General features: G+C 38.3%; 1 protein-coding gene across 1 annotated transcript; it reads right to left on the reverse strand.

Moving 5' to 3' along the window:
* Positions 1-5200: 5200 nt before the first annotated feature.
* On the reverse strand, positions 5201-11705 carry vps36 (vacuolar protein sorting 36 homolog). Its single transcript, XM_047378275.1, has 14 exons — positions 11540-11705; positions 11280-11348; positions 10839-10909; positions 10213-10327; positions 10014-10103; positions 9544-9630; positions 9214-9246; positions 8655-8732; positions 8349-8483; positions 8168-8233; positions 8003-8067; positions 6031-6115; positions 5836-5912; positions 5201-5728 (listed from the first exon to the last, which is right to left on the reverse strand). Exons 1-14 carry the CDS (start codon positions 11633-11635, stop codon positions 5647-5649), a joined length of 1149 nt encoding a protein of 382 aa, XP_047234231.1. The 5' UTR covers positions 11636-11705; the 3' UTR covers positions 5201-5646.
* Between the last annotated feature and the right edge of the window lie 17 nt (positions 11706-11722).

Below are 11722 nucleotides of genomic sequence, written 5' to 3' on the forward strand. Positions count from 1 at the left end.
CACAGTTTTGCTCAAAATATTGAAATGGACACAAAATTATAGGTGACAAACCAGAGTTCAAAAGAGGACAAATTGTTAGTGCACGTCTTGCTGACGCATCTGTGACCAAGACAGCAAGTCTTTGTCATGTATCAAGAGCCACGGTATCCAGGGTGATGTCAGCATACCACCAAGAAGGACGAACCACATCCAACAGGATTAACTGTGGACGCAAGAGGAAGCTGTCTGAAAGGGATGTTCGGGTGCTCACCCGGATTGTATCCAAAAAACATAAAACCACGGCTGCCCAAATCATGGCAGAATTAAATGTACACCTCAACTCTCCTGTTTCCACCAGAACTGTCCGTCGGGAGCTCCACAGGGTCAATATACACGGCTGGGCTGCTATAGTCAAACCTTTGGTCACTCATGCCAATGCCAAACGTCGGTTTCAATGGTGCAAGGAGCGCAAATCTTGGGCTGTGGACAATGTGAAACATGTATTGTTCTCTGATAAGTCCACCTTTACGGTTTTCCCCACATCCGGGAGAGTTATGGTGTGGAGAAGCCCCAAAGAAGCGTACCACCCAGACTGTTGCATGCCCAGAGTGAAGCATGGGGGTGGATCAGTGATGGTTTGGGCTGCCATATCATGGCATTCCCTTGGCCCAATACTTGTGCTAGATGGGTGTGTCACTGCCAAGTACTAGCGAACCATTCTTGAGGACCATGTGCATCCAGTGGCTCAAACATTGTATCCTGAAGGCGGTGCCGTGTATCAGGATGACAATGCACCAATACACACAGCAAGACTGGTGAAAGATTGGTTTGATGAACATGAAAGTGAAGTTGAACATCTCCCATGGCCTGCACAGTCACCAGATCTAAATATTATTGAGCCACTTTGGGGTGTTTCGGAGGAGCGAGTCAGGAAACGATTTCTTCCACCAGTATCACGTAGTGACCTGGCCACTATCCTGCAAGAAGAATGGCTTAAAATCCCTCAGACCACTGTACAGGACTTGTATATGTCATTCCCTAGACAAATTGACGCTGTATTGGCCGCAAAAGGAGGTCGTACACCATACTAATAAATTATTGTGGTCTAAAACCAGGTGCTTCAGTTTCATTGGCCAACCCCTGTACAGGTCCTTCTCAAAATATTAGCATATTGTGATAAAGTTCGTTATTTTCCATAATGTAATGATGAAAATTTATCATTCATATATTTTAGATTCATTGCACACTAACTGAAATATTTCAGGTCTTTTATTGTCTTAATACGGATGATTTTGGCATACAGCTCATGAAAACCCAAAATTCCTATCTCACAAAAATAACATATCATTAAAAGGGTCTCTAAACGAGCTATGAACCTAATCATCTGAATCAACGAGTTAACTCTAAAAACCTGCAAAAGATTCTTGAGGCCTTTAAAACTCCCAGCCTGGTTCATCACTCAAAACCTCAATCATGGGTAATACTGCCGACCTGACTGCTGTCCAGAAGGCCACTATTGACACCCTCAAGCAAGAGGGTAAGACACAGAAAGAAATTTCTGAACGAATAGGCTGTTCCCAGAGTGCTGTATCAAGGCACCTCATTGGGAAGTCTGTGGGAAGGAAAAAGTGTGGCAGAAAACGCTGCACAATGAGAAGAGGTGACCGGACCCTGAGGAAGATTGTGGAGAAGGGCCGATTCCAGACCTTGGGGGACCTGCGGAAGCAGTGGACTGAGTCTGGAGTAGAAACATCCAGAGCCACCGTGCACAGGCGTGTGCTGGAAATGGGCTACAGGTGCCGCATTCCCCAGGTAAAGCCACTTTTGAACCAGAAACAGCGGCAGAAGCGCCTGACCTGGGCTACAGAGAAGCAGCACTGGACTGTTGCTCAGTGGTCCAAAGTACTTTTTTCGGATGAAAGCAAATTCTGCATGTCATTCGGAAATCAAGGTGCCAGAGTCTGGAGGAAGACTGGGGAGAAGGAAATGCCAAAATGCCAGAAGTCCAGTGTCAAGTAGCCACAGTCAGTGATGGTCTGGGGTGCCGTGTCAGCTGCTGGTGTTGGTCCACTGTGTTTTATCAAGGGCAGGGTCAATGCAGCTAGCTATCAGGAGATTTTGGAGCACTTCATGCTTCCATTTGCTGAAAAGCTTTATGGAGATGAAGATTTAATTTTTCAGCACGACCTGGCACCTGCTCACAGTGCCAAAACCACTGGTAAATGGTTTACTGACCATGGTATCACTGTGCTCAATTGGCCTGCCAACTCTCCTGACCTGAACCCCATAGAGAATCTGTGGGATATTGTGAAGAGAACGTTGAGAGACTCAAGACCCAACACTGTGGATGAGCTAAAGGCTGCTATCGAAGCATCCTGGGCCTCCATAAGACCTCAGCAGTGCCACAGGCTGATTGCCTCCATGCCACGCCGCATTGAAGCAGTCATTTCTGCTAAAGGATTCCCGACCAAGTATTGAGTGCATAACTGTACATGATTATTTGAAGGTTGATGTTTTGTATTAAAAACCCTTTTCTTTTATTGGTCGGATGAAATATGCTAATTTTGTAAGATAGGAATTTTGGGTTTTCATGAGCTGTATGCCAAAATCATCCGTATTAAGACAATAAAAGACCTGAAATATTTCAGTTAGTGTGCAATGAATCTAAAATATATGAATGTTAAATTTACATCATTACATTACGGAAAATAATGAACTTTATCACAATATGCTAATATTTTGAGAAGGACCTGTATACAAAACAAGAACATCTGGGTGTCGGTTAGCGTGAACTGCCCCAGAGGCTGAGACGTAACAAAAGCTGAAAGTGGTTGTTTTTTTTTTTTTCTTGAAAACTTTATTTGTAACTATAGAACACTATAAACATGAGTGCAAAACATCAGTTAGCATAATACAAATGATCAACTAATTACAATCATTTAGTGGGAAAAAACAAATAAACGAAAGAAAGACATGGATATTTTAAACTAAAATACAGCAAATTACAAAGGGCATTACGGAAATAAACCAAACAATTTACATAATGAACATAAAGGCAATAGGCGGTAGTTCAGGCACCACAGAGCAGGGCAGGTCTGTGGCTCCTTACGCATGCTATTGAATATTCTTATGAAGAAACACAAAGCACGCTCACACATACACCCACAGGTGTTTGCATTCAGGTGCTAATCGATACAGAGATATACTCTGTATTGAGCTGCGGTTGCCACTAAATACATCTTGCATTCATTAGTACCGTGTACTTTTCAGTAATGTTGTTGCATATGCATTTCTGTAGGTGTAGAAGCAGTCTTCTAGGGCGTTGCCTTGTTTTCTCTTTAAACGTCTTTCTCTCTTTTCTTTTCTTATCCAATCTCCTCTCCCTATTACCTTCTTGCCCTACTTCTCTCCCTTACTTGCTTCTTTTTTCCCCTTTCGTTTCCATCTCCATGTCAACTGCATTTGCAATAATCCCAAAGCAGTTTCTAATAACGTTTTTATGAAGCGGAGCATCATAGCGTTAGCCGTAATGCTCCACTTGTGAATGTAAATCTGCTGAGCTTCTTCTTGGCACTCAGACAACAATTCTGAGTGCTACTCTGTCAAATAGGAAACTTTAAAAAAAGGAAAATTGCATCTCTTTCATTTTATAGAGAAGTGGAAAATAAATATAACTTGTCCAAATATTGAGAAATCCTATATTTACGCCACCTACTGGTGTGTTTGTTTACCTTTCAAACGCAGGTTTGCTGTCTTTAGTTGGCTTTAGTTGGTTTGATCAATCCTGTAGTCTCTGATTGCTCTGCAGGAACAGTTGTTCCTGCTGTGCAGGTGTGTGATCTCCAATTTACAGTTGTGAAACCAAAAAACTGCTGAGTCCAGTCATTTTGTCTGAACTCCAAGTCCTTGCAAACTTGAAAGTCATGTAGTGTGTCCCCTGCTTTAAATAAAGAAATCAATAAAGGGAAAATGCAAACCTTGGTTAGAGCAAGAATCATTTCCAAATCTATCCAGCAAATGTACTTAAAAGACCTCAAACAATGACGCAAACACATTTAAGGATGTAAAACCATCAATAATCAGCATACTTCTGAAAGTAATGGATTAAACCAAAAAACGCTGTGTCCCATTTACCAAATAAGTAACTTCAAATTTATTTGATGTCTAATACAATAACATGGTGATTCAAAACTGCATGACACATTGATTTAAAACTCGATGTGAAAATTAGAAATTCACACATAACATACATAGACCATTGATTTAAAAGTTGTTCTTATCACTTTGTCTTTCTTATCTAAAACTGGAAGCCCTAATACTAGAACAGCTCACAATTTGTACAAATAGGGCAACTGTGGCTCAGTGGGAAAAGTAGCCTTCTTACAGTTCGAAAACTGGGTACTTGATTCCAGCTTCCCTTTGCCACATGCCGCTTTTCTTAGTAAGAAAACAACTGAGAAACAATTTTATCCCTAATTTATTATATTTGTAAAAAGTTTTAATAGTTCTATCAGTTCACATTGCACTAATAAAGCAGAACAAGCTAAAGTTTAACATTTACACAAATTTGTATTGACTTAGTTGCCTTAGGTCGGATTTCCTGATGAATTCAACTATCAATAAGGGAACCACATGGCAAGCTAATCTAATCAGCTTCACCGACCTTCATTTTTCCTTCAGCGAGAGCAGGCGAAAAACAGGAAGCTTTCTTGGGGATAAAACAGTTTACTAAGAAGCTCGGTTCACAGCAGAGACAGAGACTGATTTAATCCTGAGTTTCAAAAGCTCCACATGGATCAAAGCAAAAAACAAAGATGTGGCCATAGACTAATGCTAAATGTTATTATTTTTTTAACTCAGTATCTCTGCAATAATGTTTTGTAGGACTTACATTGTAAAACAGCAACTCAATGAAATGCTTTGATTTATGTTCAGTCCCTCACAAGAGGTAAATCTACAAAAACATCTCCACTATAGAGGTCAGACACATTTTGAACTGTGACTCAAGATTTCTAGAAAACGAGTCAGATTGAGGGGAAATTGTATAGCTGTTTTATTCAATTTTAACCTCTAATGAAAATGGTGGAACAGGACCAACTTATTCTGACAGACAAGACTGAAAGACCAACAAAATACCAAAGATGAAGTCAAGTAGCATGGTTTGCTGAAATGCTGCACATCCAGACATGTTTGCACATTCCTCAACAGAAAAGACAACAAAAACGTTTCCAACCATTTATTATAGCAATGTGTTGCTTACTTTGGAACAATGGATCCAAATACTAGAGGCTGTGAACCTTTTATAACAGTCTGCTAGTTTTCAACAAGCCTGCAGGTAAGTGTCAAGAAAGCAAGAAAAAGGAAAATATACATCAAATAAATGCACAATGCAGTAAATGCATTTTACCAATCCCACTTTGCATTACACTACAGTGACCCTTCTTCTGTAGAATCTGTTTTCCTTAGATACAGTATTTACATGTAATTTAGAGAACTTGAACCTGATAATTAAGGCAAGTATGTTGCCTCAAAGATTAGGTTATCAAAAAAAGCAACCAAGAGGACCCACACCAACAGCCACATATCACTAGACTGACTTTATTATAGATAGGCTTTTATGCATCCTATATCTGTGGAAAGTGCTACCTTAACATCTCTATAAACAGATCAAAAACAGTTTGCGTAAAATCTTAAACCCTCAACAGAGTCATCCCTACAAAGGTGGCCCATCTTCTCAGCAAGCAACAACCTGAAAATAAAAAGGAAACAGAACACAATTAAAGAAGAGGAAATGTGCAAAACGAAGCAATAAAAAACACAAAAAAAGACATGAATGATAATCATGTATTAACTTACCGCTCCTTGGACAGAAGAACAGAAAGACCCAAGAGCTTTGCAAACTCCTCTGCTGTCAGGGAGCCTTTTTCAGTCACCTGCGATTAAAGCATGAATCACAAAGACATGCAGTAAGAGAAAATACCTCAGTTCTTCAAATGTTTAGCAGGTAGTGCACCATGCTATGGTATGATGTTTGTTAGGGTTACAGCTTACATTGTCCAGCGCTGAGGCTATCATTTCTTCTTCACTGTGAGACTCCAGCTGGACCACCATAACACCGCTGTCAAACACACGCAGCCTACACATGACACAGGACCCATGAAAGTAAAAACAGAAAACATTAAGAGAGGAAATCGTTCAGGCATGGAGACTCAATGCTAAAAAAAAAAAAAAAATCTAACAAATGTCACAAAACAAGGCAACATACACATGCAAATCTGCTAGCAAAACTATTTATTAATCAGTGCACAAGGACATGCACACACATGGATCATCTTATAACTGATTGAGAAGAAGTAAGCGATTAAACCTGACATATATAGAATTTAGATATCTGACTTGAAAGTAAAAAACATGGCAATCAGTCAGACAAGATAAATAAAGGAGTGATTGAGCTGCAAATATCCTGCTGCACCACATACATGTGTCATAACATTAAAACATCTCATCTTTATGATATGCTTGATCATTACTAAGTATGTAATGTGAAAATATAGACTTTTCAGTGCCATGCACAAATATTGACATCCATTGGACTTCTCCACATTACCTTAAATAAAACCTTTTAGGTTTGTTGTTGAAATGTGACAAAAATGGCAACAACAAACTTGAAAATGTATATTATTGGGATTTCATGGAATGGAACAACACAAAGGAGTGCGTAATTGTGCTGTGGAAATAAAAGCTTCCGATAACATCAATTTCAAAGTCTTACCACAGATTCTTAATTGGTGTGGACTTTGACTGAGCCACTCGGACAAATGTATATGATTTGATCTAAAATATTTTATTGTTAAATACTTCTGGCTGTATATTTAGGGAAGCTGAACCTCCACCTCAGTCCCAAGTCTCTGGCAGCCTCCAACAGGATTGTTCTGTATTTAGCTCCATTCATCTTCCTACTACCTCTGACAAGTTTCCTTGTCCCTGGAGAAGAAAAGTGTCCCAAGAGCATGATGCTGCCACCACCATGTTCCACTGTGGGGACAGTGATGTGTGGTGTTCGTGTTCCACATGTAAGGTAACTCCATTTGGGATACATGTTACAAGAGAACCTCCACATTCTTGCTGTGTCCCCAACATGGCTTGTGTAAAAACGGTAAACAAGGCTTATTGTGGCTTTCTTTCAAGTTTAGGTGGTTGGCCATGTCTTTACTGCAATTGTGCCATACACTTTCCATTTCCAGGTGATGGACTGAACAGTGTTCTGTGAGATGCTCAAAATCTTGGGAAATAGTTTTATAACCTAACCCTGCTTCAAACTTCTCTACAACTTCATCCCGTACTTGTCTACTGTGTTCCTTTGTCTTCATGATGCTCTTTGTTCACAAATGCTCTGCAAAGATCTTCTGATGTCTTCACAGAACAGCTGGATTTATACTGAGCTTAAATTACAGGTGGACTTTATCTTCTAATTAGATGCAATTATTTTCAATAGCTTTTCGCGTTAACAATCAATTAAAATGATCATTGGGGTTAAAAATCATGGTAAAAGTGCATATGCACAACCGATATTAAATACAATGAAATGATTAAGATAATGATTAAAAAATAACAAAAATGTAATGAGATATTATGAACTTATGGAATATTATTTGAAATAATATTATTTCTGCACTATTTTGTGTTGCTCTGTCACATAAAATCCAGATAAAATACATTGAGGTTTGTGGTTGAAACATAACAAAATGTGAAAATGTTTATGCTTGTTTTATTGAACTGCAAAGTTTAGGTCCACTAACACCAGTAACGCAAACCAACATGGGAAAACTTTGCTGGTGTTTTTCCAAAAACTTCAGGAAGTAACAGGAAATGACAGCTGCGGAAGCCTGGACAGCCCTTCTCACAACAAGAAGCCAGGCAGGAAAAGCCTGGTCAGCCTCGTCCTATATACTAAACACTTAACCTGCTCTACAACTAAAGGAATTTAATTTTAAACACTGTAATACAAACAAGTCAAACTCACCTCAGGGGCAGTTTCAAGGACTCAAACATTTTGCATGCATTTAACAAATCTTCAGGAGATAAAAGCTAGAAAAAAACATAAGCAAAGATGTTTGTCAATATTGTAAATGGACAAATCACCAAGTTGTGTCACATGCAGAGAATTGTCAGATAAATCAACATTTACCTCCATCCCTCTGGCACGATTGACAAGACAATACACCTCTGTGAGAGCCATCATTCCTCCACGCTCCTGAGACAGCAGCAGGGAGGTAGTACAAAAGTTATGCAAGGTATGAAAAAAGGGAGAACAAAGTGCCTAAGTTTGTTTTATTCGTTTGTAGAGAGTAAACAGGTGAGACACCCACCTCTAGAGGAGCCTGCAGCATATCTCCCAGTTGTTTAGCCAGCTGCATGTGATAATGTGTACCCGATCCGTGTGTTTCCCTCGTAACAGGGTTGGCAATACCCATGCTCAAGAGGTAAGACTTAAAGCGGATTGTCTAAAAAAAAGAACATAGCTGTTGATAAAAATCTTGCTAATCTTCAAGCAATAATAAGTTGATACCCAGCAATACAGGATCTGATCCAAGAATAAGGGTAAAACCTTTTGTAAAACCTTTCGCATATAAAGCAAGTTTTATTATATCTGACTGTGTTGGTGGTATTCTTACCTCATCTTCTGTTATATCTCCCTGCTTGTCTTTGATCTTGTTGGCAATAGATCTGGACAGCTCCACCATCTCTTTGGCCTGCCAGTTAGAGACTCACTTAGCAAATTACACTGGATTAACTGGGGTATTGATATTCGTCATGTGTATGTAGGCTTTTAGTATATCTTTCTGTTTATTAAATGTAATGATTGAACAAATACACAGTAAAAGTATTCCTACCCCTTGTTTGTTTGTGTGCAGAAACCTGGCGAATAAGAATTGTCACATAACTAAAAATGTCATTGTATTTTATAGGTTTACGTAATATAATGCAATTGCGACCAAGAGAAAGTACTGTACCTGTGAAGAGGAAGGAAAGGCATACATGCTTTTTTAAATAAAAATCTGAAATTATGGTGTATACATGTACTTAACCCCCTTTCATCCAATACCCCTTTATTTGGGAAAAGAAATTCCCAAAAAATACATTGACGGTTTTAAAATTCAAGGGGTGTGAATACTTTTGCAAGGCAATTTTCGGTATAAATTTATAGGAAAATCAAATGAAGGCCTCCTTTACCTTTACCATCAGCTTACTGAGGTCCTCAAAGGCCTAAAGACAAATATCAAAAAGTTGTTGAAGCTTAAAATGTTCATACGATTTATTAGTAAAATTAAAATATTCAATAGAACATATACTGGCTGGTAAAAATACAACTTTTATCTTAGCCTTTAAATATTTTTTGCTTTAGCATGAATTACTTTATTTAGTAGCTTCTAGATTTCACATCATATGTTATAAACAAAATTTAAAGAGCAGATACCATTTCTGCATTCCAAGACTTTGCACAAATCAACTAAAAACTCCAAGATCTCAATTAGGACATTCCTTTGTTTTTTCAGAGGTTACCTCAGAAATGTTCTTCTCTGTTTCTTTCCTCTTCTCCTCTATCTTTCTCTCAATGCCAACAATGCCCACTGCGCGTGTCCTTCCTGCCTACATTACCACAAAGGAAAGAAAAACACACACAGTTAAACAGTAAATTCTAAAGGTGATAACCATGGTCAGAGTACAATGAAAGAGAGCAGCAGAGAAAACTCCCAGGAGGAGGAGGAGGTCAAAACTATTAATTACTGTTTCATTTTACTTGACAGTGTCTAATCCAACTATGTTTAAAAAAAATAATGTTTATCTAGTGCAACCAACAAATAAAAAAACAAACAAAAAAACAAATATTGCCACCCAGTGGAATGTCATTGAAATAGTAAAAAATAAAATTCCAACTTATCTGACTCAGCAATTTCTCTTATCTGACAGAGCTTGTGAAAAGGTTGTGATTAAAATAAATTGAGAAGGATGTTGTTTGATCAGCTTCCAACCTGAGACCCAGTTCCTGTTGAGATGGGCTGTGAACTTGGGGTATTCTCCCACCTTTTCTGGGTCATCTCTTCTGTCAGTCTCCTGTAAAACTGCAATTAAATGGTACAGGTGATTAAGAAGGGAAAAAAATCAAGAAGACAATACTAACATTTAAAAAGAAATAGCTCTGAAACTGTGTGTGCCTAGAAGTGGGACTACCTCAATCTGCCCATGTTCTTTGAAAGACAGCTTGATGTAGGAGAACTTGCTGTTCTGGTATGGACCTGGCTCCTTGTTGGGGGGTGATGGATGCAGGTGGATAACTATTTTTGCACTTTCAAGTAAAAAGCAAACAAACAGTTAATCATTACTGTTTTTTTAAGAGATTCAAGCAGTCTAGAGTAGAGCTGTCCGATATTAGGAAACAAGCAATATTGGTTGTGATTAATTAACATTTTCCACATCTTTCTTTAATCACAATGTCGCCACCACTCTACATGAGTTTATGTGTTTCAGTCATTAAAATCCATATCTAATGTGAGCAGACAGGGCAAAGAAAGTACATCATCTGGCCAAAGGTATTATTAGCGTGCAGAATTTTAATGCATGGCACTTAAAATATAATAGCCTTCCAAATATTGCACACATTGACATTGAGATTCGATTTATTGTGCACCTATAGTTTGACAATGGGAATAATACTATCACAAAAACAAAGCTTGATATATGTACCTCTTTTTCCTCCCTCTATAATAAATAATAATGTTTTATAATATCTATCTATCGATTGATCGATCGATCGTTTGGTGTCAGAGAGATTTCTGCCAACAATCTGATCAGTGTACCTCTTTCCTATTCCTGCAGCCTGCTCCTCAAAGAAAATAATCTGAGACAGGGGTATGGCCAGGCAGCAGTCCTGCCAAATAGGAAAGTAAATGCACAAGTCATAATTAGGGCACGCACAGACAAACACTTTCAAATATAAAATATCCAAAAACAGTCAGAAGAAATGTTAAAGCCAAGAAGAAAAAAAACCTAATAATATTAGAATATTGAGTTGGGGTAAATGTATATACGCATGACCACATTTTTGGTTTCATGTTAGAAGTTACATAGTCAAATGACAAAAACCATGTATTGTGCAACAATCTAGCTGCACATTCCATGTCTGCTAACAATGTCGCATGTGTAACAGTTATTTTATCGCGCATCTTTGAGTCTGGGATCAATTTAAAATTAGAATTAATAACCTTTGCTTTATGTGTTGTTGTTTAAAGTTTGCTTACATTATTCTTTCCGTCTCTCCAGATCAACCTATGGGTACTCAATAAAGCAACACCAACTTCCAGTTTTGCCTTGTAAAAACACAGGAAGTAGTTTTTCATTAGGTCAACAATAACAAAAAAACGAGTAACAGTTTTACACAACATTTATATTTATATTTATACAGGGATTCTCTACAATCTAACATAATTTCTTAATAGTATTTCGCTGCCATGCTAACAATAAAAAACACAAATGAATGCTAATTAATGATAAACTATACCTTATCATCACCGTCATACAGCCTGACGCCTCGCTGCTGTATCACTAACGTTTCGTTTATTTCTAAGAGGCCATTTGACCACGAAAACCGGTCCATTTTTCACTATTCTAAAAAGGGAAACACCAAAAGAATATCACCCCACTGCAAACACTCGTTCTGTATTTACTTCCGGTGCGCTGCTTA

This window comes from Girardinichthys multiradiatus, chromosome 11, assembly GCF_021462225.1.
Source record: "Girardinichthys multiradiatus isolate DD_20200921_A chromosome 11, DD_fGirMul_XY1, whole genome shotgun sequence".
In the NCBI taxonomy this organism is placed as follows: domain Eukaryota; kingdom Metazoa; phylum Chordata; class Actinopteri; order Cyprinodontiformes; family Goodeidae; genus Girardinichthys; species Girardinichthys multiradiatus.